Source organism: Pipistrellus hanaki, assembly GCF_964339955.1.
Source record: "Pipistrellus hanaki genome assembly, chromosome: 5".
Classification (NCBI taxonomy): Eukaryota; Metazoa; Chordata; class Mammalia; order Chiroptera; family Vespertilionidae; genus Pipistrellus; species Pipistrellus hanaki.
In genome coordinates this window covers 76381249-76407943 of record NC_140507.1, presented here as the reverse complement: position 1 = coordinate 76407943, position 26695 = coordinate 76381249, and the positions used below count along the sequence as shown (strand labels likewise).

At 47.8% G+C, this 26695-nt stretch overlaps 1 protein-coding gene across 4 annotated transcripts in view; it reads right to left on the bottom strand.

Annotated features, from left to right (window-relative positions):
* Positions 1 to 4979: 4979 nt before the first annotated feature.
* ILF3 (interleukin enhancer binding factor 3) overlaps positions 4980 to 26695 on the bottom strand; it is a 30930-nt gene continuing 9214 nt past the window's right edge. The window contains exons 2-20 of one of the 4 annotated variants that reach the window (XM_084885670.1): positions 21737 to 21833; positions 20655 to 20884; positions 20322 to 20499; positions 17233 to 17380; positions 15761 to 15852; positions 15277 to 15372; positions 14523 to 14634; positions 14004 to 14101; positions 13320 to 13431; positions 13107 to 13217; positions 12597 to 12796; positions 12065 to 12232; positions 11464 to 11589; positions 11184 to 11357; positions 10931 to 11084; positions 10732 to 10785; positions 7080 to 7439; positions 6301 to 6429; positions 4980 to 5659 (exon numbers count right to left, since the gene is read on the bottom strand). In XM_084885670.1, coding sequence (XP_084741796.1) covers positions 5523 to 5659; positions 6301 to 6429; positions 7080 to 7439; positions 10732 to 10785; positions 10931 to 11084; positions 11184 to 11357; positions 11464 to 11589; positions 12065 to 12232; positions 12597 to 12796; positions 13107 to 13217; positions 13320 to 13431; positions 14004 to 14101; positions 14523 to 14634; positions 15277 to 15372; positions 15761 to 15852; positions 17233 to 17380; positions 20322 to 20499; positions 20655 to 20884; positions 21737 to 21739 — 2682 coding nt within the window. In that variant the 5' untranslated portion in view covers positions 21740 to 21833 and the 3' untranslated portion in view covers positions 4980 to 5522. Of the gene's footprint in view, positions 5660 to 6300; positions 6430 to 7079; positions 7440 to 10074; positions 10308 to 10731; positions 10786 to 10930; positions 11085 to 11183; positions 11358 to 11463; positions 11590 to 12064; positions 12233 to 12596; positions 12797 to 13106; positions 13218 to 13319; positions 13432 to 14003; positions 14102 to 14522; positions 14635 to 15276; positions 15373 to 15760; positions 15853 to 17232; positions 17381 to 20321; positions 20500 to 20654; positions 20885 to 21736; positions 21834 to 26695 lie in introns of those variants that run through there. The other 3 variants (XM_084885671.1, XM_084885673.1, XM_084885672.1) reach the window with 3 other exon arrangements.

The following is a 26695-nucleotide window of genomic DNA, read 5'->3' as shown; positions in this document are numbered from 1 at the left end:
ATTGTTTGTGGTGCATTGGGTAGGTCCGTGTGGCTGAAGGGAATGAGGGAAGGAGCAGAAGATGAGGAGCTGGAGGTCAAAAGAGAGGTCCCCCAAGTCCTTTCATTGTGTTGAGAACTTTGGCTTTCATCTGAGCTAGATGGGTGGGATACGGAGCGAGGCGCTCTCTTCCTAGCCCCAAGAGGTAAAGTGGGGTGTGGAAGTGGGGTGTAACCGAGGCTCAGTGGCATTGAGGTTTCTGTGCCATTCAGTTAGGGAGGGCTAGGGGCGCCATGAGGTTTCCCCTTGAGGAATAGCTGGGAAGGCTTCAGCACGCTGGACAGCGCCTGAGCGTTGCCTGGAGACCAGGGAAGTGGCCTACATGAGGGTGGAGTGCGAAGGCGCCCTATTAGAAGCTGAGCTCATGGCCCTTTCGGAGCTGCAGCTGCGTCCGTATAGCTGCTGCGGTCAAAGGAGTCCAGAGTGTTTTCCTTGGTCGCTGTTCTGTTCCTTAACTGATTTGCAACATTTCAGGAAAACAGTTAAAAAAAACAAAAACAAAAAAAACCCAGAAGCGGTGCCTGTGAGCACCCTATGGGAACGTGGCAGGGGCGGGGCCTATGAAAGATCCTATTAGAATGGCTTGTGATGACACAAAGCGAGGGGGCGTCCCTGGGCAGGGCCTGTGAAAGGCTTCCATTGGGACTGGGGCTGTTGATAGGGCATGAAAGGGGCGGGTGGCGTGTACCAGGGCGGGTCTAGGGGTGGTTTTGAAAGTGCTGTTTGTAGAAGCGGGGCTATGGCCGATTTCTGTGCCCAAGCAGAGGCTTGCACATCATCACAGAAGCATAACCAGATTCATGGGCACTCAGATCCCTCAATTTCTTTTTTTTTTTTAAATATATTTTATTGATTTTGTACAGAGAGGGAGAGAGTTAGAAACATTGATAAGAGAGAGTCATCGATCAGCTGCCTCTTGCATACCCCCTACTAGGGATATGCCCACAACCAAGGTACATGCCCTTGACCGGAATCGAACCCGGAACCCTTCAGTCCCCAAGCTGACGCTCTATCCATTGAACCAAACCAGTTTCAGCAGATCCCTCAATTTCTTATCAGAGTCCCTCAAATTGGGTACTAGGTGGTTGGCCTTAAGAAGCAGGTACTTGGATGTCCCAGGACTCATAGTGCAGGAGTTAAGATTTCTGGGTACAGAATGGGGAATCCCTGAAGTCTGAAGGGGGCTTTTCAGATACCTCTAACACTGAAACAGGGTCCCAGGTTTATCCATTTGGGGGTGAGGGTGGGGCACAACTTATTTTTGCCCCTCCCCTTCCCCAAGCCCAGCAGCCAAGAGGTTGAATTGAGATGTGTTTCTTGGGAGACAATGGATAGGACTTGGAACCTTTGGTATTGACCTCATGGGCACTCCCTAGCCATTCCTATTTGTCTCCCCACCACCACCACCACACACACACAGTGAGGGGAAGAACTGTGAGCCTGGGCTCTTCCCTTCCTTTTATCCTGAGGCAAGACAATGCCTCTTGCCAGGCCAGTCTGCTGGTCTGGGACATTGTTTTAACCTATCTTGGGTCTGTGTGCTTTCTTTCCCAAGTCCAGTGGATTCTGCCAACTAAGTCCCCCTGAACCTCACAGCCTGGAATTTCCAGAACTCAAGCCTCATTCCTGGTCTGTTGCCCTCATTCTTACCTCTCCCACACACCTATTCTCTGCCCAAGTCAAAAGGGCCGTTTTGAAGCTTGACTTAATCTGGGGTCTTCCCAGGTCAGAATCCTTCCATAGCTCCCAATTATTGTCAGGATAAAGGTCAGAATTCCTCTGGTTGGTGGTCAAGGCATTGCACTGGGTGCCCCTCAGACTCAGGAACATTTATTTTTGCAACCAAAAAGCTTCACTCTCTCGAGTTCAGATACTTTAATGCTATTCCCACCCCCCAACTGAAATTTTGTTGCTTCTGCATGGCATACCTTTCTCTTTCCCTCCCCAACACACCCCTGGTCTCAGTTCTAGCATCTGTCTCACTTGAAACACAAACGCCTTCCCTGACCCGTCCTGCACATATGGAACAGGGTCCTCTTGGTGCCTAGAAGCACCATGAGGGCGGGGACCAACTCTGCTACCAAAGTTCCAGCAACCAGTGCAGGAGCGATACAGAAACCAACAACCAATAATGTGGAGTGAATCAAACAAGGAACACAGAAGTTTCCATTTATTCCAAAATGGGTTAGAATGAGCATATGGGCAAAAAGGCTTGCAGCAAAGAGCACAGTCAGCATGGGGCTCACATCCGGAGACTGAATCTCAGCCCAGCTGTGCAGGTCCAGGCCTCAGGGGCAGGGCAGGTAGGTGGTAACTTTCAGGTCAGACTGAAACCTAGTCCATAGGGACATGAGGCCCAGTGACTGGCAATCTAGAGGTGGTAATCCTGGATCTGCATCCTAGTACTGCTTAGAGGTCCCCCTTAGTCCTGTCACCAATCCCCAACAAATTAGTCCAAGTTTCTGGAAAGGCCCTGCCCCTCCCTCAGAAGACACGTTGACCCACCATGCCCATGTCCAGCTTTCCCATTAGTGGTTTGGTCTCCTTTCCTGAGCCCTCTGGAGTGTTGTGTCCAGTCCCAGAGCACTGACAACCCCCAGCCCCCGGCCTATTCACCAAGCACACTCTGATCAACTCGCTGAGTAAGCACATGGGCCGCCGGTCCTTCCTGCCCATGTTCCTGGTGACCTTTGCTGATGACTGAAAGATGCATGACACTCAAGCAGTATATGGTCTAAGCATCTCCACCATAGGCCAGCTGTTGCCCACTATGGCCCTGGCCGATGAATTGAAGCAGCTCAGTGAGGCCCTTCTCTTGGCTGGTTTCCTGAGCAACAGGCTTTGAATGGGTGACGCACCAGCAACAAGGCCTTCATGCTGAAGGTGAGTTACATCTTCCTGAGCCCAGCCTCCTGGAGGAGCAGGTCCTGAGGGCTGGGATATTGCAGTTGGCCTCATGCATCACCAGGCCATCAGTACCAATGAGGTCCCCAAGTAGGATTAAAGTGCCAAGGGATCTGGGCTCATGAGCTGTCCCCTCAGGACAGATACCCACTGTGCTGCACAGATGCTGCTGCCTCAGTGTTGTCCAGACCTGACCATGGTGATCCTGGCTGTGGCTGAAACTCCCAGGGTTGTGCCAGCAGTGCAGTGGGTGAAACCTTCACCTAACCCTATAGTGGGCTGAACAATGTCTCCCAAAAGATATGTCCACGTCCTAACCGCTGATGCCTGTGAATGTGACTGCACTTACAGGGTCTCTGTAGATAGAAATGAGGATCTTGAAATGAACTCATCGTGGATTAGAGTGGGCACTAATCCCATTGATCTGTGTCTTTGTAAGAGGAAGATTTGAGACAGACTCATATTCATACATTGGAATATGGTAGTGGTCCCTGCTTGGGACACTGTTGTGAGGAAATTTGTGTCAACAGGAAAGATCCAGCCCTAACCACTCTGGCACAGTGGATAGAGCATTGGCCTGAGGACTCAAGGATCCTAGGTTTGACTGTGGTCAGGGGCTGTACCTTGGTGGTGGGCACATCCCCAGTAGGGAGTGTGCAGGAGGCAACTGGTCGATGTTTCTCTCATCGATGTTTATAACTCTCTATCCCTCTCCCTTCCTCTCTGTAAAAAATCAATAAAATATATTTTAAAAAGAAGAAAGGTCCAGAGTTTGAAGGCATTTGGCAGGTGGGGCCAGGGCGTTCCTCCCTGTGATTTATGAGTGATGCAGGCTCTGTCCAAAGCCCATATCCTGTCATCACAAACACAAGATCCCAAAGATGTCACATGGGTCTTTTTCCCCAGCCCCTGCACATGTCCAGGAGAGGAGTTGGGGTGAATATCCACCCTCACTCGTATACATACTTGAAGGATCCCAAGGCACTTCAGGCTGATCACAATGCTCACACTGTTGGCCACCTCTTGACTGGATTCACAGGCCCCTCTCCCTGACCTGGACCATTGGTATCTAGGACCTCCTCTGCTGCAGCAGAGAGCAAACGTCTTCCAATGTTTTCCTTTAGTGCAGAATATCTTTCTTTCACCTCTCCAAGAAAACAAGTCTTCATCCTTTGAAGGCACACTGGAGTTTCTGCCTCGGCTGAGTGATCCTGTATCAAGAATGGTTTGCACTTGTCCCAGTACCCACGATGAACAAGCAGAGGAGGACAAAGAGCTTAGGCCGTGAACTGTGCCTGGGTCTGAGAGGGTGCAGAGGCAGCAAGTCGACAGGAGTCCCTGCAGAGGGCAGTCCAGGCCTTGTCTGCCCACAGGGCTCTTCAGACAGTGTCCCCCCCACGCCCCCCCAAGTTGAGAAGGGCTGTCCACCCCCACAGCGCTGACGTGTAAGTGTAGGATGTTTTGCAGCATTGGCTTCTATCCACTGTGGGACAATGTCTCCCAAGCACTACACAACTGCCTGGGATTGAGAAACAGTGCTCCAGAGAAACCCACTGCAGAGCAGCCCACCTGTGCACTGTGAAATCCTCAGGAGAGGTGCCACAGAGCACCACCCCAACATCGATGATTCCACCTGGGGCTGCCTCAGGCAGATTTCAACCAGGCTTTTTCAAATTAGGTTCTATGTACCAAACTTAATTCACGGTGACTTCAAATTGCACTTATACTACATCTAGAATTAATGGAGCATAAAACAAAGCATGCTGAATTGTGAGAGCATGGGCCACTAGGCTGCTGTGCAGATACAAGGGGCTGTGGAGCTCGCTGGGACATAGGGGCTACAAGATTCCAGGTAACTGGTTGCTGGCCCTGACCAATTCAGTCAGGATGTCTATAAGCCTGGAGATAGCCACTATACCCTCCCTACTGGGCAGGGACCATCCTGCCACATGTGCCCCACTTTCCAGTGCTGGAAACAGAGTGGAGGAACCTGTCCATTGCACTCCTGGAGGGTCAGACATCCAGGCCTACGGCAGTTTTTTTCTTTTCTTTTTTTTTTTATTTGTCTACATTCAGCTGAATTCAAATGTACTGCCTGAATGATCCAGACATACAAAAACCCCACTCTTTCCCACTGTTTTTTTAAAATAAAATCTTCACTTATAAAACTGAAACACTAAAGCATTAAAATACAGAAAGCTCGTTTAACTCACTTCACAAAAGCATTAACAGATGAGGTATCCCTTCTGTAACTATTTCAAGACAAACTGAGTTAACACTAACACCAATTGTAAATAGACAGAGGGATACTGAACTGTAAGAACTCAGAAAACTCTACTCGGACAAAGTTGTAATGGCAACTAACAAACCACTGAAGACGTGGAGTCCCAAACACGGCTAAATATGGGTCACAGAACGGGTCACAGAGTGACCGGCTGCACCTCACAACACAGCAACGTGGACAGGGTAGGGCAAGAGGGCCCAGAGGGGCCGCAGACATGTTAACTGTGATGCATAAAACTGAATCTTACAACGAGGAGGGGTAAGTGCAGAAGGTACAAATCTTCACCCTCAGGGCTTTATCTGTACTGGTAGTTCATGCTGTGGTCTGCGTTCCTGCCGTAGCCTCCCTGTGATGACTGGTAAGAGCTGGGAGGGCCGCTGTAGTTCTGGCTGGACACCGGGGAGTTGTAGTTCGATTGTGATGAGTAGCCTCCTGAGGGAAAAAGGGTGGGGATCAGCCCAGTCACAGAGGTGCCAGCAGTGGAAGCTCTAACTGGGGCTAAGCACCAGGCTCTTATTTGGCTCTCAGTATTGCCAGCATTTCTTCATGTAGGTGCCAAACTTTAGGGTATGACAATTTCTGGACCCCTGGTTCTAAAAGCCAAGAAACCAAATGCAGCCGAAACCAGTTTGGCTCAGTGGACAGAGCATCAGCCTGCGGACTGAAAGGTCCCAGGTTCGATTCTGGTCAAGGGCATGTACCTTGGTTGCGGGCACATCCCCAGTGGGGGGTGTGCAAGAGGCAGCTGATTGATGATTCTCTCTCATTGATGTTTCTAACTCTCTATCCCTCTCCCTTTCTCTCTTAAAAAAATCAATAAAATATATTAAAAAAGAAAAAAAAGAAACCAAATGCATGCCTATGTCGGTGCTTGCATAGGGCCCCATATACCCTGTCTCCGCTTTCTGTTCCTACCCCACACAGAAGCCAAGAGGCAGCTGTAACTGTGGCCCTGTCCAGACTATCTGCTCAAACTAGGCCACACCCATCCTCACAGCCTCTGTCAGTGTGGCTCTGGGGACCCCCGGCTCCCCCAACCCCCCTTGCTGTACCATCTGCTGCTCCAAGCCCACCTTGTTTGCCTTGGTACGAGGAGCCGCTCCCAGAACCTCCTCCGTAGCCCCCATGTGACCCCGGGTTGTAGGACGACCCGCCTGAACCGTAGCTGTTTCCGCCGCTGCGGCCTCCGCTACCACTGTAGTCTGGGGGAAGAGAAGACAGTGTGGTTAAAGGGCCTTGTGCTGCAGCCCTGGATATGGCAGACTTTTGGCCAAGACCCAGGACCCTTGCAAATTTCCCTGTCTTGACTGCTTAAATTTGGCACATAAAAACCTAGTCTCACCACAAACTGCTTGGGGCTGCTTGGAATCCATGCCCTGGATTGTCCTGATCACCACATTCTGAAGCCAAGTTCCATCCTACTTTCCCACCTGCTCCTCCAACCTAAGCTTCCCAGCAGTTCAGGAATTGCAGAGTTAGCCCAAGTCCTGGCCCTGCTGCTGGGTGTCCCATCACAAACCACAGTATTCCTACCCTTCCCCGTGGAGCCACCGACACAGTGCAGCCCACCAGTTCTGTGCATGAGGTTGAGGGAGAGATGGAGCACAGAATAACTCACGCTCTTATAGGGCTGGAGGCAACTTTTCTCCACAGGTCACCTCGAAGTGGCTAGCCCAGACTCAGACTCCACCCTGTGCCCCAGTCTCAATCCACAGCTCAGAAGCTTTAGCCTGGGGGCCTCTATCTCCAAGTTTGTCCCAATGCCCACCCTGAGGCCAATGCCTCCAACTTCTTCCAGTCCCCAGGCAGAGGGGGGGCAGTACTGTTTCTGGGGGACTGGATGCCAACTCACTGAATTTGCTCTCGTAGCTGTAGTCGGAGCCGCCCCCGCCCCCGGGGGAGCTGTAGGAGTTGGAGTAGTAGTTGCCTTGGCCGTGACTATAGCTTTTCTGCTTGCCCTGCGGGGGGCCATAGTTGCTGTACTGGCTCTGGTTGTAGGACTGCTGCTGGCCTGGGTGGGGCTGGTAGCCTGAGCCGTAGGAGGGCTTCTGCTGGCCCCCATGTGGCTGTTTCTTCCCAGCATGTTTCGGGGGCACTGGGGAGCTGTAGTTGTCACCTTGGTAGTAGGAGCCGTAGCCGGAGGAGCCACCACCGCCCCCGCCGCCGCCACTGCCAGCATTCCCAGAATGCCCTCCATTGCTGTAGAACTGACCTAAACAGGAAGGCATCCAGTCAGGTGGAGGCTCAGGTAAACAGAGTGGGGACAGGTATAGGGAGGGAAGGTCGAAGCTGTGGGTCCTGAAGGCTGACCCAGAAGCCTGCTGCTCAGGTGGGGGCAGAGTAAGAGGCAGGAGAGCAAGGAGCAGCAGCTCCAGTCCCTAAAGCAGCCTGGGCTGGGCTGGCCCAGCCTTCAGCTCCACTCACCCATTAGCTGATGACAATGGATCTTTGCCAAGCAGCGGCACGGCAGCACGCTGAGAGCAGCTTTTGCAGCGGATGTCAACGTTACAATGAGATGGGCTCCGAGTGCAGGATGACATTCACAACTAGCTGACTGCTACCCAGATGTCCCAAACGATGACAGGAAAAGCAAAGCCCAGAGAAGCAACCAGCCCTCCCCTGCTGCGCTGGGAAGAGGCTTGGCAGTCACAGGCTTGGGTGACCCTCGGAAATGCTCTTTACCAGGTCCCTGACATTGGTGTCATTCTGAGAAGACCAACTGGTCTTGGCCTGGTTCTAGAGGAACCAGGAATGGACACAAGTCTGGTGGGATTTATGCAAACACGTGCCTTAAAGAGCAACTCCACAGCCTCCTGGGAAGAGAAGACTTAGGCTGGGATCAGAAGATCCAAGTGGTCCCCCAGAGGGCACCTCACTGTTCCCAGCACAGCTGCTGGGCTCAGGCAGGACTGAGCAGCAGGACTGACAAGCGTGCAGCAAGCTGCCACATTCTCAGGCTCAAGGGCAGAGAATGTCACAGAGCCCCCCCACTTCTGGTCATTAGGTAAGGACCCCCCAGAACAGTCAGATATTGCTCCCAAAAGACACTCAAATGGACGGTGGGAGATGGGTCAGCTAAGGTGTGGGCAACAGGGGGAAGATTGGTCCTATGGATTGCTGTCCATCCTGGCTGGGCAGTGTCCAGTCTCCTGCAGGGACAGTGGAGCTACTGGGTTCCTAGAGCAGGTAGGCCTGGGCATGCCTTTGCTGGTTAGCTGTGCCTCTGTCTACAGATGGTGGAGGCTGGTGTTGGTCAGCCTGGCTGCGCCCAGGGTAGGTAGGGGGCGCTGCCACGCCGCCTGTCCTGTTCCACGTAAGGGTCCCTCGTCTTTTGGGTGAATGTGGGAGTCCTCACCAGCCTCCCACCCGCTGAGGATGTGCACTCCACAGTGGCGTGCCTTGGGATGTTTGAACAGTAATTTGGATAGAACTGATCTTTGCCATAGGTTTCTTATCTTCAGGGGGGCAGTCTCCACCCTCTACCAACATCCCCATCACAAAGCCAAGGACAAGGATGTGTCCCACAATGCCCGAGAGAAAACACAGGAGGACAGGACAGGACAGGAGGGCCTCTTCAAGCCCCCTCTTAGAACTCTGCCACATCGGCCTCCACCGAGTGCTGCCTCCTCACCCTCCACAAGCACGGGAATGAATGAAGACGCCAAATAGTTAGGGCTTGTTACTTTAACATGTATTGATTAAAAAAAAATAAAGGAGAGGGGAAGTTTTCAACGTCATTCAGGATAACTATTTCCTGGTATAAAAAGACATTATTCTCAAACAATAACTTTCTAAAAAAAAAAAAATAAAAAAAAATAAAAAAAAATTACATCATGCAAAGTTTTAAAAAGTTTCACTGAATGTTTCAAACCTCTGGGAACAAATTATGCAGTAACCGTTTTGACCAGTTTTTGCCTGAATAAACGCAAAATCTTGCAAGTCAACAGAGAGGCAGGCTTTGCTGCAAAAAGAACTGCTGACCAGAGATAAAACCGGTTGTTTCCAGGGACGCCCACCAGGAAATGGGGGCCTCTGTGTGCCTCTCCACACGGAGAAGCCACCTCAAGCCTGTTCCTGAAGGTAAGAAGGGTGGAAGCTTCCAGGGCTTCTGTCGCAGCCGTGCGCCCAGCGGTAAAGGCTGAGGTAAAATTTTCACCGGAGAATTGAGCTATATATTAGGCTCTTTCCGCTTGATTTATTTTTTTAAAGCTCAATTTAAGAAAATTCAAGAATTCCATTCATTTGCAACTGTAATCAGGACTTGCAAAATTTTGCATTATTGATCCCTTAAGCCTGTCTATTTCTTGCACTAAATGATGGAAGCACAGTTTTGATACCTTTGAGAGTTCACCTCTAGCTAAACCAGCCACAGAATGTCGCATCCCCAATCACCCACCAGAGCATTTACAAGAGGCAGGAAAGGTTAACTTTGCACAATATACAATTCCCCAATGTTTCCGTTCCCGTTGTTTTACATGCTTATAAAAAAAAAAAAAAAAAAAAAAAAAAAAAAAAAAAAGAAAAAGAAAAAAAGGCGGTTGCTCTGGATTCAGATGTGGTGAAATAGTTTTCAGCACTATCAAAGGCATCAACCAGATTTGGGAATTTGTTAAAAGGTTAAAAATTCATACAAAACCTGCTGTAAATTAAGACAAAGGTAGATTAAAATGCATCATTATCTGTCTCTTAAATAAAGTAATGCTTTCCATAAAAAGCAAAGGTGGGCTTTTGCCTTGATGCTGACCAACGCTGGCTCTAGAATTCTGTGCAATTCTGCACAAAAAATGCATTCTCTGAAAATTGTTTTCCACTTATTGTGAACTTCAATATGACCAAGTTCAAAGGCAAATCACGATAAAAACTGCCATTGTCTTAAATTCTGCAGGCTAAGAGTTTCAGACAAGCTGCGGTGACAAGCCACGGTTGAGAAACCCAGTGAAGCACAGGGGCACAGCACGGACACTTTAGGTTTTGGAGTTCGAGAAAATTGGAGTAAAAAGTTGATTTTGTGTGCAATACTTTTAGATGTTCTAGGAAGACCCAAAATCATGATAGCCGTAGCAGTCTGTGAAAAAGTCACCTACAAAAGGGGGAGACAGAGCAGAGAAAAAAAATTAGAATTCTTTTGAAAAATGGCACAGAGCGCCACATTTGAAATTCATGTTTTAGATTTCTCTGCTCCTGTAACCCCCCAATGAAGGCTCCTTCTCAAGACAAGAGCTGTGCATTGTCAGGAAAAGTATATTCACAGGACTGGTGCTTCGTTCACATGGCTCAAAGCAGAGAAATTTAAAATTTTTTTACTTTTAAGGTACTTTCAAGTCACACAGTGTGTTAACATTTACAGAGTAAGTCTCACTTTTGCAGGACGGGGAGGGCGGGGGCCTTGCGGACCACCTGATCTAATCACTGAGGATGGGTGTGGGCCACCCTGACTAACTCAGGCCTGGGAACTACACTGCAGCTTCTTCCCAAACTCAGACCCAGAGAAAGAGCACACTTACTGTAGCCAGCTGTTGCTGAGTTGCCTCCATACCCATAGCTGCCATACCCAGCGCCTGGAAAGGAACCGACAGGGTTATCAGGGCTGGAAGCAGGTCTCCTTTGCATCTGCCTCTCCCAGCATCGCAGCTCAACCCTAGGGGCCCCACACCCCCCCCCCGAGAGCAAGACAGGCCCAGGGTACAGGACAAGGTTCCTCACCCGCATTCATGTAGTTTCCATGGTTGGCGCCACCAAATCCTCTTCCTCTACCTCGACCACGGATGCTCCCTCCTCTTCCCCGCCCGCGAAGGTTCGGGGGCGGGGGCGCTTCTTTGTGCATAGGGCCTCCCATGCCAAAACCAGGGTTATGTGGCTGGGCAGGAAAGGACAGATGAGTTAAATTTGCCTCATTTTCAGGTAACAGAAGAAAGAATTCATGCCTAGGTTAAATGATTGCAGGGCAGCCAGTTACCTTAGCAGCAAATTTCAGTCCGCCTCTGACAGGCACAGGTGCCCTCTTCTTATTGGCTTCCAGGGAGAGGGGGGCATCAGGGAACAGCTTTTCTAACGCAGCAAGAGCAGCATGTGCTTTTGCCACCTTCTTGTTTGAGCCAGCACCTTGAAACTTCTGTCCATCTACCTCGACCTGGAAGAACAGACATGTGTCAGGGGTGAACCAAAGGCTCCCACTGGGGCAAAGGAGCTCTCCAAAGACTCCAGGCCTCCACAGGAGCCAGTGCAGGACCACTCACCTCCATGATAAAGCGCTTGTCATGGCTGCTACCAGTCTCTGAGATGAGCTCATATTTGAGGCCACGCCTCTTCTCATTAAGTTCCATAACGGGGTTCTTGCCATGCTTGGTCAGGATCGGCCCCTGCTGTTTTATGTTCTCAGGGAAAACAGAAAAAGGGGGGAAACAAAACAAAAACAAACCCAACACACTCAGCCAGGGCTGCCTAACACGTGGTGGACAGCCACTACCGCATCACAGCCCCCCACTCCATGTACCCTGCTGTCCCACACCGCCCTCGCCTCTGAAAGCCATCTGCGAGCCTCCCAGCAAAAGGATGAATTCCAATCCCAGCCATAGGATATCTACCTGCCCCTTCTTCTGGGAAATAGCCTATCACTGAGTGAGGGTCACCCCTGTACAACCCTGAGTACTAAGTCAACATCAGCAAAGCCTTCTGGGTAGTAGTTCAAAGGCTCACATCCAGTTCCCACTATAGGTTCCTAGACTGGAAGGTGACTCCTTTGGGAGAAAATGATGAGGACCAGCAACCGTCCAGGTTCACAGGACACAAGGCTGCCTGCACTCCCTGTGGGGCTATCCAGTGCCCACCATGGCTCACCTCAGTAGTGGGATCCGCAGTAAAGGTGGCAGTGGGGGTCGAAGCGGCTTCTACCACGGGCGGAGGGGCCATGACAGCTGGCTTGGCCTCAGTTTCCTCAGCCGAGTCCTCCCCCTTACTGGAGTCTCTGCCTTCAGCACCAGTAGGCAAGCCCATGTCCTGTAACACCTGGGAGGGAGATCCACAAGGCCCTGTGAGGACTGGGGCTCAGCACCGGGGCACTCTGAGTCAGAGTTCCTAGGGTGGCACCCAGCAGTTTTCAGGGTGTTGTTTCCTTTTGCTCCCCATATGCCCAACCATGTGTAGACACCTTCTGCCTGCCATGCCGACAAAGGCATTCTTGCCACACGTGACTTTACAAACATTAGAAAAATCTAACCATTTCATTGTTTATATACCCTCCCTAAGCCTCATAGTGTTTGCGCTAGGACTTAAATGGGAGATGACAGCTCTGAAAAAATCCTAAGATGAATAAGTGCTTTTGCTATCTGAAGAAAAAGCATGGGTTGGATAATGCCACCAAATAACATACCTTAACAGCCACATGCAGCTTGGCAGTCTTTTTGGATGGTCCGGAGGCCTCAAATGAGCTGCCATCTACTTCCACAGACATGGTGAAGATGGGGGCGTGGACCGGACCCGCCTGGGAAACCAGTTTATACTGCAGCCCGGGCTTCAGCTGGTTCAGCCTCATCAGGGCATTCATAGCCTGGGGAGGCTCTGCCTTTTCCTCTAGAGAAAGACCACCAACATCACTGAAACATCAGCAAGTTCTGAACTGGGGAGGGAATCACTTCCCATATGGCCTTTCGTAATGGGATACGATGGACTGGGCAGCTGCAAGGCCTTGTCTAGGGGCACCAGTAGGGGCACCGCCCCCCCCCCTCCCCCCCAGCATTCTGTACCCATCTGATATACTTAATCATTTTAAAGACAACTTAAATATGTCTGAAAAGATTCAGGTGTCTCCCTACATTGTGGCTAACCTTAAATGGAGACAGATAGAAGGTTAAAAAAAAGGCCAAGGAACGAATGCCTGTACCTTTCTTCTGAATCTTCTTCTTCTTTTTGCTGGGAGACTTTTCTTCTCCATCCTCCTCCATTGGGCGTTTCATTGGCGTAATGGCGTAGGTGGTACTGGGCGGGATTTGAACTGAAAGGAGAGATCAGGACAGAAGCAGCTAAGAGTCTAGTCTGGTGCTCTGTGAGGGGCTCACAAGGTTGCTGCCCAACCTGGAACCCTTGGCAGACTTACCCGTGTAGTCCACTGGGTTTTCATTCTTTGGTTTCTTGGGCATCTTAGAAGGCAGAGGGTCCATACCCAGGACTTGATGCAGCTGGCCAAATGCAGCAAGTCGCAGAGCATGCTGGAAAAGGGGAAGTGGAACAGGATCCTGACTCAGCCGCTCTGTGTGCCTGGCCAAGGTGTGTATGCTTGCTAATGCCTTCTGGAAGGGGCAGGAGCTGAGGGGTTGCTAATGGTCTCCCCTACAATAGCAAGGGGTCCCCCAACAGCCAGGAGAGGGCCTGACTGCCAGGACCCAGCCTTGCTGTGGGGGAAGGCCAGCCTGTGACCACCCGCCTCAAGAGGAATACAGGAGACCCCAATCTGGGGACTGGTTGCCACACGGAGCCACGTGATGGGCCTGCAAAGGAAGGACCCCTGGAGGAGTCTAAATAGCAAACACGTCTCCCCACTGAGCTCAGTGTCTGAAAACAGCACTCGAGCAGGCTGAGGAGCAGGCTACAACCACGCGTGGCGCCAGGGGAAAGAAGCAGCCCAGATGGGGGCGTCCTGTATCAGGCACAATCCCTTCGCCTTCAGTCCCAACCTGAGCCTACTGTCCAGGGGCGACCCTGAGAATACCCAGTAATGGAACTAGAAGCCAGTGATTACAGACTGGGTAAGGGCTCACGGTGGCAATGGCGATGACTATACCTGCGCACTCTGTGTGATATCTTCCCGTTGCTGTCTGTCTAGATGCCCAATAGCATCAGTGGCTTCTTTTTCACAAGGGTCATAAATGCCAGAACCATCTGAAGGCAGGAAACAAGGAAGATATGCAGAGGATTATCGTTTAGTGTCTCGGAAGAGTTGTACTGGCTGAGGGAACCAGATGCGTTACCCCCCACGCCCCATCCACACCCAGCTCTGGAAAACACGCTGAGCTCGGTGACCCACTCAGCATCCAGCCCATGAGAGAAATAATCCACATGTGTCTCAGAGCAAGGAGCTCACATGGGAGTGGGTCACCAGTGCCCCGGATCCGCCCTGAGTCACAGCTGCGGAGCCGGCACAGGGCTGGATATGATGGTGCAAGAGGGTAGTCACATGCTTTAGCCCTATGGGGACGTGGAGCTGCTGCTGCCCTAACCCGGTCAGGGGACCCGCCAGGAAGTGGCCTCAGGCCTTGATCCCTGTCCTTTTCCTGTAACTTGCAAAGCACAAGGCCCCAACCTGGCATCACGATGCCTGACGCCAGGCACTCCAGCACTCTCCGCAGGGCCTCGCCAGCGCCCATGGGTCTGTTGGCTGTGCCGATGGACTTTTCACAGAGAAGCTCAAGGGGCTGAAAGGCAAGAGGGATAGTTAGCCTATGTTCACGTAGGGTGGGGGAGGAGGTTGACCAATGCTGAGGAGCTGTCACTGTGTATGTGTGAGGAGGGGTTGGCATGGAAAGTCATAGCCATTCAAGTTCATGTCAGGGATAAGCCAAGATGGGACATACAGAGCAGGGCTCAGCAACTTTTCCTTCAAGGGCCAGACATTTCAATCTTTTCAGCCCCATTGGCCAGGAGGCCAAGTTAAAGCTATTTTGTAGGTACTTATATTCAAAATTACAAAACATCCTTAAGTATGTGCTATAACACAGGCAGCTGGCCAGAATTAGCCTGTAGGCCTATTTGCTGACTGCTGGCCAAGAGTAATCACAAAGGCTTCACCATGGAGTTGAGCATGTCACAGTATGTGATAGCCCCCTCCCTAGGCTGAGCTGTGTACCTAGTCAACAGTGATGGGGGTCCTGGTCTCACTTTGACCTTTCACCCAGGATGTGGCATACTGTAGTTGCTCAACAAGCAGCTAGGATGGGGACACATCAACCACACCCCAAAGGACCACTCTGGCCCAGATACCAGAAGACACTCCTGGGCTATGGAAGAAGGTCCCTGGTACACAATCCCCAGGTGGCCATAGCTAGAAGGTGCCTTACCCATCCTCTTAGAGGACCCCACGTGGGCACTCGGCTGCACAGATCCCTCAGGACCCGGATGACAATAACACAAGACTTCAGCCCATTGGCTCTGGCCTAGAGGAACAAAGCACAGGATCTTTACACCAAGGCACCTCCCAGAACATAAGGCAAACATGAACAACACAAGTCTCAGGTTGCTACTTTGTCCAGGGTAAAGGATAAACATCCACAACCATCAAGTGTGTGGTTGGCAGTGAAGCCACTGTATGGACGACAATAACGTTACTCTTGGCACAAAGCAGCAGCAACCCACCTACTCAGTCACAGCCTCCTCGGGGAATGGTCAAATGGTTTATGCGTGCTGCATTAGCAACTGCATGCCTGCAGGTGCTAAACTCTGCACGGCTTTGGTCAGCATTACTGAAACTTTACAGTGCAAGTTAACCACGTTAAAACTTAGGAATTCTCTACCAAAAGACAAATAGAAGAACAAAATGCAAACCTGGAACCACTTGGCGTGTCGGAGGGACGCCAAGGCAGCAAGGCATTTCTGCCTATCCAGGACGTCCGGGGGGTCGTTGACTGATAGCGTTTCTATTCATGGATGGAATAAGAAGACAAGGCACAGTTTGACCAAGGGGTTTCTGTCAGGTGGAAAGGGGATGTGGCAGCTTCCTAAAGAGTAGTGGAGGTTCCCCGAATGTCAAGTTATCTCTACCCTGGACCAGGGAAGGAGAAGCCAGAGTATGTCAACTCTGCCTAGAGAGGAAAATGCAAAAATTGGAGGCCCCTCAAAAAAAAAAAATCACACACAAAAAAACCCCCCCACAAAAAATGAAAATACAAGTGGGAAGTTACTCTACAAGGAATAATCCCACAGGGGAGGGAATAGATAGGTGGATCCTATCTTCTAATAGACTGTTACCATGCTTCCTCCCCATTATCTCCCAATAAATTAGCTGTATTAAAATTTCCAATAGAAAAAAAAAGGAAAGAAAAACCTACAAAAAACAAAAACAGTGGTATGGGGAGTCAAAATGAACTCCCTCACTGCTTCCCACAACAGCCATCCCAAGGCATCTACAGCAAAGGGGACCACCTCCGCCCACCAGGCAGGACTGCCCTAGCCCCAGCCCTTGACAGAGAGAGTCCTGTTGGTCAAAGGTCCAGCTTCCCTAAACTGATAGACTAAAAGGGCTTTGGTAGTTGGATTCAGGTATCAGAACCACAGGAATCAAAGGACAGCAACAAGGGTGCTAAGTGTGAGCCCATGCTGCAGCAAAACTGGTGTTTTTGCAGTTTCTGCCCTGTGTGTATCAGGGATCTGGAGAAGGCCTGTTCCCTTTATTTGTGATAAACAACATTCACAAAGAGGAAAGCCCTGGTAGGACTCTGAGTTGTGAAAGCATTATTTGTGTCTGAGCTTTTGTTTTTTGAAAAACCACACAACTGTTTAACTCTGTATTGGCTCTCTGCATTTCACTTTGTATCACCTCTTTGCATTTCAATTACTGAGCTGATCAAAGCAGCCAGTGGAAGGAAGACAAAGGAAGAAGCCCTCAGTTCTGCTGCACCACAAGCTCCTAGTACAACTCCATTGTGATGTTTATGCAGAAGCCATCTGGTTGTCTTCCACAAAAAAAAAAAAAAAAAAAGTAACATGACCCTGGACATACTTTTTAAGGCCATAGAAGAGAATGGCTTAACAGAAAAACCAACTGTAACACTGGTGACAGCATTCAAGGATTAAGACAAACCAAAATGGTGCAATCCTCTGAAAAGTGCTACTCACTTTTAGTGCAACTGTTTGATCAAACTCCCCATTACCAAACAGGAGATGTGATCTCAGAGTACAAGTGGGCAAAAGCTACACCAATAACCTTTATTCAACGCAGTCTAAAACTGAATAGCACGTTTGAGTAATGAGGGAACACCAAGTTTACAAAGTCCTGCTGGCCTTCTCAGCCTCCCTACCTCCAGCTAATACTTTCTCCATTTCTTCTCTGACAACGGGGGATGTCAGGTGGATAGTCAGGGACAATGGAGGCTCTTTTGTGTTTTTTATCACTATTGCAGCATCATCGACAGATTGGAGTATTTCGTACTTATCTTCTGTAACAGCCTAAAAAAAGAAAATGCAATTTTCAAAATACTTTCTCCTCAAGGGAATCAACACTTCTAGTTAGCCCCATTGGTTATTGCAGAAGACAGGCCAACATCTTGGGGTATGATGAACAGCATGCCCTTCATCTAGAGGGTCAGAATCTCCCTCTAATTGGCAAGGTTTATGGCATTTTTCCGTTACTTCATAGACAAAGAAGTGATTTTCATAGGAAGCTTCATAATGCAACATGTAAGAGTTTAGGGCCTGGGAGGAGATGAGAATGTGAACCCTCATTTTGTCATTTACTAGTTGCATGATTGTGGACAAATCACTTAATCTAATTATGACTCTTATTCCGAGCCCTGGCAGGTGTGGTTCTGTTGATTGGGCATTGTCCTGTGCACTGAAAGGATGATGAGTCAATTCCTGGGTCAGGGCACATTTATATTTTTCTTTCTCTAAAAAAATAATTTAAAAGTCTTAAAAAAAAAAAAAACCCTCCCAAAACACTGTGGTTTCTAACTTGTAAAGTGGGCTTAATGACATGACCTACACCATAAGGCTGCAGGAGGCTTAAACTGACTGCATGGAAAGCTCAGCACACAGCGACACACCAGGACGAGCAGCCACCAGTATGTGGAGTGAAAACAATGTGCAGTAAAACAGTTTGTCATGTGTACATATTAAAGCATGTACTCATTGCAAATGCACGTGTCTATAAAGATAGTCACAACGGTCTGATTTCTGTGTGTTTTTTCCCAATATCACTTTACATGCCTTGATGAAGTTAAGTAAAGCTTTTATATATTTTTAAAGTATCAAATGTAGGGAAGACAACTGTACTTCCAAAAATCTAAACTGGGGTTTTTGCTCCTCCCAGTACTGGCCCTCAGGCCGGACCACTCTGAGTGGGGCTGTCCTGTGCATTGACGAGCAGCATACCTCCACCCTCTACCCAACAGATGTCAGTAGCACTCTACTCTTCACACTGTGACAACCAAAACTGTCCCCAGAAACTGCTCTGTCTCCTGGGAGTGTGCGTGCAAATTTGCCCCAGTCAAAAGCAAACAACAATAACAACCCATTCATCTAGAGATGAGACAGCAGGAGGAGCACATATGTGAAGTATGAAAGTGATTCCACCCTAGGTTTCTGGCTTTGAAGATGAAGGAAGCCTCAGTCATAGAATACAGTAGTGGCCTCTATGTGCTGGGAATGACCCTCAGCTGAAACAGCCAGCAAAAAGGCAGGAAACTTAGTCCTACCACCACAAGGAACCGAATTATGTCAATAACCTGAATGAGCAGGATACAGTTTCTCCTCTACAGTCTGATTTTGGCCCACAGAGACCTATACAGGACTTCTGACTTCCAGAACTGATAGTAAATCTGTATTGTTTTAAACAAAAAAGCCACAACCCACCAATCTAAATAGATAAAAATGTAGTTTATTTGCATCTTTCTCTAAAGACCCACTCTTTATATATATATAAAAAATTGTTCTTCTGCTCAGCTGGTTGAGCATCGTCCCATGCACTGAAGGTAATGCTGGTTCACATAAATGTTTCCCTTTCACATTAATATCTGTCTTTGTCTCTGTCTCTGTCTCTCCCCCATCTAAAAAAAATCAGTAAGGAAAAAAAAAAAAAAAAAAAAGCCGAAGCCGGTTTGGCTCAGTGGTAGAGCGTCGGTCTGCGGACTGAAAGGTCCCAGGTTCGATTCCGGTCAGGGGCATGTACATTGGTTGCGGGCACATCCCCGGTAGGGGGTGTGCAAGAGGCAGCTGGTTGATGTTCCTCTCTCATCGACATTTCTAGCTCTCTATCTCTCTCCCTTCCTCTCTGTAAAATATGAATAAAATATATTTTTAAAAAAATATATATATATTAAAAAAAAAGTCCTTCCTTTAGAAACATTTTCATCAGCTTAATTTTCTTCAATTAATATGCTTTTAACAGACAAGGATAAAATTAACTTAAAATTACTACTAATACAGAAAAGCTAGGGTTTCATCTTAAATAGCACCCCAGAATTACCTACTGTACTGCATTCGCTCCACATTTCAATTCTGCCCTTTGCCCTGAATTCCAAATTCAGTGACACGGGACAGAATGCAACCAAGTGATGTTCCCTCTCACATCAATGCGCACCCCACCCTTAAAATCAATAAGCAGATCCTCGAGTAAGGACTTAAAAAACCTGAATGGTATTTCTAAGGAATGAGTTTTACTTTTGTTTTTGCTAGTCCTGTTATTAAATCCAGGAGGCAGCCAGTTGCAGTGATGTGTGGAAGTTCTGAAGCCCCAGAAATCAGCAGCTAGGGGTGCTGGTGTCCGCTATTCTTCCCAAACACCTTATTAATAAAGCCCTATCTACAAGGAGCATTGTGAAGATGAAATGATACATTTAAAATGTATTTCTGGCCCTTGTGGAGTGGCTTGCTTGGTTGGAGTGTTACCTTGATTGTGTGGGTTCCATCCCCTGTAGAGACCTATTTGGGAGGCAACCAATTGATGTCTCTCTCCCTTCTTCTCTCTAAAAATCAAAAACATGCCTCGGGGTGAGGATTAAGAAAAAATAGGATTTGGTTTTTAAAAGGGTTTTGATGGTGTCCAGGTTTAAATCAGAGGGGAAAAGTTAATTATAATATCTATTTATCCATCACCCACCCACCCACCCAATGGAGTCTGGATGTGACATTCAAGCCGACTGAAGCCCTAAAACAGTGCAGCCTAGTATGTGGTAGGTACTGGTTCCTTCCTCAAAGCCACAGCGTCTGGGCACCACTGCAGCCACCAGCCATTGTCCTCAAATCCTAAGTGGCTCTGCAGCACCCTGTCCATTACAGATTGAGGTGTGAGTAATGCGGGTAGAAGGGTGGGTTTAGAGTATGTCTTTTGGCACATGTCACAGTTGGGCATCTCTTCCTCTGCCCACCCAGTGGAGGTAGTCAAACTCACAGCGAGCTGGATGGCCAGGTTGTCAGCCACTTTGTCCAGGAGGGCAGTTGTGGGTTTCTCCTTACATAGCAGCACCAGCTCCAGGTCCAAGTCCCCCTTGAGCAGGAGGCCCTTTGCCACAAGGCCAACGCGCATTACACCCCGCAGGGTTCTGGTTATATGCTCCGTCTTTTGCTCCCTGAAGGACAGATCAACACATGCTATGTGAGGGATTCAGTCTGGCCAGAACCAGAAAGGCTGGAGTTTCCTCAGAAAGAAAGTGCTCAGCTCTAGACTAGTCAGTCTCCCTAGAAAGAAAAAAAAAAAAACAAGAACAGAAAACCTCAAACTTACCCAGCCCCTTCTTTGTTCTCATCCTCCGGGGGCACGTCCACGTTCTCGGACTCGGCTTGTTCACTGCTGCCTTTCTCCTGCTCATCAATCCAATCAGATACAGCTTTGAGAGCCCGCTCTGTGTGGGACACCATGTTCTGGACTGCCTCCAGCTCCTCTTGGGTCGGATAAACAGAAGAATGCTTTGCCATCACATGGCGGTCATCATTCACAAAAATTCGCAATGGACGCTGGAAATGTGAAAATTCAGTTAAAAACAATTTGAAGAGACCAAGCAACCCACTGGTTATCTTTCAGGCTGCACAACTCAAAACGATGCTTTACCATTTGTGTGAAAGTAAGAACATAGTAGTCCCCCCTTATCCGCGGAGGATACATTCCAAGACCCCCAGTGATGTCTGAAACTACGAATACTACTAAACCCTCCATATGCTGTTTTTTCCCTATGCATACATACCTATGATAAAGTGTAATTTATAAATTTGGCACAGTAAGAGACTAACATAGAATAAAATAATATATTACAATAAAGGTTATGTAAATGTGGTATTTCTCTCTTCCTGAAAATATTCCATTGTACTGTACTCACCCTTCCTCATTTTCTTGTGAGGTGATAATGACACAATGCCTACGTGATGAGATGAAGTTAGGTGAATTTGAATTATTTCTGGAATTTTCCATATAATATATTTGGACTGTGGTTGACAAGGGGTAAACTCAAACCACAGAAAACAAAGCCGCGGATAGGGGGGAATTACTGTACAGGGGTGGACAAAAGTAGGTTTATAGTTGTAATAGAATAATTATTAAATAATAATACAACTTTTGTGTGTTTCACATAAAACTATAAACCCATTTTTGCCCATTCCTGTATATGAACACTCAGAAAAGAACAACTAAACAGTTGTTCTTTTTCTAGACGGTGGGGAAAGGGGTCACTTACATTTCTATATTATTATTATTGTTACTCTATGTAGAATTCAAGTTAAATGAAAAATAGAATCAAATATATTGAGGCAATACTACAAACATCTATACATGTATGAAGAAATACTACCTATGATTAAAAAAAAGTTTCTTACCATTTTTGCTTCTTTTTCTGTAGTGTCTGGAAATCAAATTTTGCTTATATTTTCAAATTGTGACAGATTTCCTTGGTGTTATCAATACTTCAGCTATCTATAAAATCAGAAAATTTTTTTAGTCTCAGATTTCATAGATGAATGAATTTTAGAGCAGGACAGCAGCGCTGACTCGTTAAGAAGCCCCATTAACACAGCAGGACACATCATTTCCAAGTAAACACACTAAGCTAAGGTACGCATAACTAATTAATTACAAAGTTCCCTAAAAATTAAAAGAGCTGGTTTCTAGAAGTAAAATCTTACTTCAGGCCCACACTCTGATGATTTTTACTTCTATCTTCTTTCATCATTTCTTATATAAAGTATGCCAATTTTTACAAATATAAAGGAAAAGTGAAATTCTGGTCCTTAAGGGTAATGGAGATGGAAGAAGCAAGAGACAAGGAGGGCTCTAAAAGGATCCTATGAACTGGAAAGGCAAGAACCTTCTGAAACATCAGACAGATGTGACCACCACACCACAGAGACATACCTATGGGTTCATCCTTGGAGAGGCTGAGACAGCTGAAACTCACAATGGAAGTCTTCAGGACAAACACAGCCCTAAGTATAATTTTGACTACAAACTACTCAACCCCACTCTGTGTAAACATTCTGGTCCACACAGAAATCTCCCAAATGAGTAAACAACAAAAAAACCCGTCAGCACACAGGGAACCGATAAGTATACCCATCGCATACAATCACCCTAACAGCTAGCTCTATCAATCTAAGCCAGCCACTAGCCAGGGCAGCAGGCTCAGCCTCATCCTGGAAAGGCACTCACTCTTAGGATAAATGTAGACATGATTGGCCAAAACAAGAATTTCCACAATGTTTTAGGAGTACCTAGTAACAGAGTTGAAAATGTAAAGATTCCACGCCTTGGCTATTGTGGCTCAGTTGTTGGAGCGTTGAAACCAAAGGATTTGGGTTTCAAGTTCAATTCCTGGTCAAGACACACACCTAGGTTGCAGGGTATGGAAGGCAACCTACTGATGTTTCTCCCTCTCCTTTTCTAAAATCAATTTTTAAAAAAGGGAAGATACAAACCAAACTTTATACTATTTAAAGAAAAAAAAATCTCAAATCATTTAAAATTCAATTTATTTATTTGTAGGTTTTTTTTAGTTTGTTTTGTTAATCCTCACCTGAAGATATTTTTTCATTGATTATTAGAGATAGCAGAAGGGGGGGGGGGGAGAGAGAGAGAGAGAGAGAGAGAGAGAGAGAGAGAAAGAGAGAAACATTGATGTGAGAGACACACTGATTGGTTGCTTCCTGCACATGGCCCAACCAGGGCCAAGGATCCAGCCTGCAACGAAGCGTACATGTCCTTGTCTGGAACTGAATCCAGGACCCTTCAGTCCCAGGGCCGACAGACACTCTATCCACTGAACCAAACCAGCTAGGGCTAAAGAAAAAAATATATGTAAGGTTCCAAATAACTTGAAAATCTAAGGATGAGACGGGAGGCCAAATGCCCCTGCAGCAAATGCGAGGCAAGGTAACAGGTGGGGTTCTCAGGCTTCATGATGAGGCACAAGTAGGAAAGGGAGGAGTGAGTGACCATTCCCTGGACTCAGCTTCTGGTTCTGATGGGCCCTTGATGAGCCACTCAGTCATTAGCAAGTGGGAGCTTCTACACAGACTTGGGCCTGAAACCCTGCTTGCTCAGCTACTACCAGTGTGGTCTTGAAGTTTCTTTGGAGTTTTCTTCTATACCTGCCAACAGGAAGCAGCCCCTCTCCCTCTGCAGGAGAATTGTGAAGTGAGTATGCCAACCTAAGGAAAGCATGGAGCTGGACCTACACCACCAGGCTGCTGTGGAAGCCTAGTGCCGAGTGATATGCATGCAAAATTGCATCCTGTAGTAATAATGAATTATCATTATTCAGTTAGGGACAAATGATGTGGTTGTGTTTGAAAAGAATGTCTTTATCTATCAGATACACATTTAAGAAAATTTTATGGGTGAAAGTACATGCCTGATATTTGCTCTTAAATACTCCAGTAGTCAGAGAAGGATAAAAGAAGATTGCAAAATGTTGACAACTATTGATGCTAGGGGATGAGTATATTGGAATTCATTTGTACATATGTTTAAAATTTTCCATGCTTTTTTGTTTTGTTTTTTAAATGTATAAGCAGTCTTACAAAAGTGCAGCCATGGAAGGTAATCTAAACAGAAAAACCAAAGCTCAGAAAACCAATTCTAAACTACCAAGAAGCAGACCATGAGAAATCACAGCTTACCTAATGGTGAGGACCCCTGTTAAAAAACCACCACTCCTAGCCATTACTAGCCATGCTGTAACTTCATCAATCTGATAAAGGACGCTGGTGTGTAAAAGCATATTTGTTCAGCCCTAACCAGGTTGGCTCAGTGGATAAGAGCATCGGCCTGCAGACTGAAAGTCCCACGTCAAGGGCATGTTCCTTGGTTTCAGGCACACCCAGGTGTGCAGGAGGCAGCTGATCGATGTCCGGGAGGCTGATCAGGGGTGGAGCTGGCTGGGGGAAGGTGGTGTGGGCCTATTGGGGTGGAGGGGACTGATGGGAGCTGGGGCTGGCCATGGGGAGGGGCTGTAGGCAGTGGGCTGCTGGTCCTGCTCCCAAATGGGGATAGAGCTGGCTGGGGGGAGGGGGGCCCTTCAGGGGCGGGGCCGGCTGGAGCAAGGGGCCGAAGATAGTTGGCCAGCCAGCCCCACGCCCTATTGGGATGGGGAGGCTATCAGGGGCAGGGTTGGCCAGCCACCTCATCTTTGATCGGGGTGGGAGAGGCCCAAAAGGGGCAGGGCCGGCTGAGGGAAGGGGGATGAGGAAGGTTGGCTTGCCAGCCCACCCCCCAATCCGACCAGTTGGCTGGCTGCAGTGGGCATCATTCATCCATCTATCTATCTATCTATCTATCTATCTATCTATCTATCTATCTATCTATAGATATAGATATAGATGTTTCAAAAGAAAAAAAGAACAGTACATAAATACATAAAGTCTGGACTCTGGTTATTATAAGGGAAGCCCTGAATGGTTTGGTTCAGTGGATAGTGTCAGCTTGCAGACTGAAGGGTCAGCCCCAGGTTCAAGTCCAGTCAAGGCCCCACGCGTGGTTTGAGGGCTCAATCCCCAGGGTGGGGTGTGCAGGAGGTAGCTGATCAGTGATTCTCTCTCATCGTTGATGTTTCTATCTCTCTTCCTCTCCCTTCCTCTCTAAAATCAATAAAAATATATTTTTAAAAATAATAAAAATAATAAAAACTGGAGTCAACACTCCTTCGCAGGGGGAAAAACAAAACAAAACTGGCCTTGCTTGTTTTAGTGTGAGCCCAAATCTGTCACTCAACCTAGCCGCTCAGAAGCCAGTTGCTCTGGTCTTAAATTCCAGGTAACTGCCGGGACCGATTTGGCTCAGTGGATAGAGCATGGGCCTGCGGACTGAAAGGTCCTGGGTTCGATTCCAGGCAAGGGCATGTACCTTGGTTGCGGGCACATCCCCAGTGGCGGGTGTGCAAGAGGCAGCTGATCGATGATTCTCTCTCATCGATGTTTCTAACTCTCTATCCCTCTCTCTTCCTCCCTGTGAAAAATCAATAAAATATATTAAAAAAAAAAAAAAAAAAGAATTCCAGGTAATTCATCTCATTAAAGGACACAGGGGTCTTCTGGATGAGCAAAAACCTTTAAAAAAATTGTAGATCCCTACTAATCCAACTTTAAACAAAAGCTGTGAAAGGCTGCACAAAGCTGTTCCTGTAACCTCATTTATGATTCAAACCTGGGCACAAGTGACGCCTAATTGTTACCAGCCCAGCCTCTCTGAAAAAGAAACCAAAGGAAGAGTGAAGAATCAGGATCTTTTTTTTTTTATTGTTATTTTTTAAGGAGGGTGGGAGGGAGAGAGAGAAACAATGGGTTATTACTGCATGCACCCCAACTGGGGATCAAACATGAAACCTGGGTATGTGCCCTGATCAGGAACTGAACCCGCCACCTTTAGGTGTATGGGACGATGCTCCAACCGAGCCAGACCAGCTAGAGCCAAGAATCGGGATTTTAAGCCTGACCTCTGTGTAGTTTGGGATGTTTTAACACAATAGAATCAGGCTTCTTTCTTTTTTTCTTGATACGACCACCTATGGCATGCAGTTACAGAAGTTTACACCACAAATCATTATGCTTACAATGTGATGATCATCTTTCTGATCTCTCACTATTATGTTCATGGCATTTGCTGCTGGAAAAGAAACATGCCCACGGTAGCATGTGTGAATCAAGGAATGTTTCTGTTGTTGTTAATCCTTACCTGAGGATATCTTTTCCATCTAAATCTAGAAAGAATGGAAGGCAGGGGGTAGGGAAGACTTGTATTTGAGGAAGACCTATCAGTTGGTTACCTCCAGCACAAGCACAGGGATGGGGATAGAACCTGCAACCCAGGCAAACCCACCCCCAACCAGGAATCAAACCTACCATCCTTAGGTGTGCGCATTGATGCTTTAACCACTGAACACACTGACCAGGGAAGATAAACAAATCCTATATAATAAAGAAGTAACATGCAAACTGACCCTCACTGTCACACCATCACAAGATGGCTGTGCCCACAGCTGACGCAGGGTTCCTATAACACAAAATGTCTGCGGCCATGGAGGAGGCGGGTTTTCTTAATGAGCTGTAATGAGTGGGGCCAGGGCGGGGGGAACCCCAGGCTGTGCCCCCCATCCGGTGGGGCTGCCGGGTCTGGGTCTCGTGTGATTTTGAGGTGCATTCAAATGGGCAGGGCTTGACTCTGGGTCCCGTGGCGTGCCCCAGACTGACAGGAGGAAGGTTTTCATATACATTTTACTAATACTGTTTCATCTTTGACACTTCTATTACAGAGAAAGGACAAATAGCAGTATTAAAATATTTCCT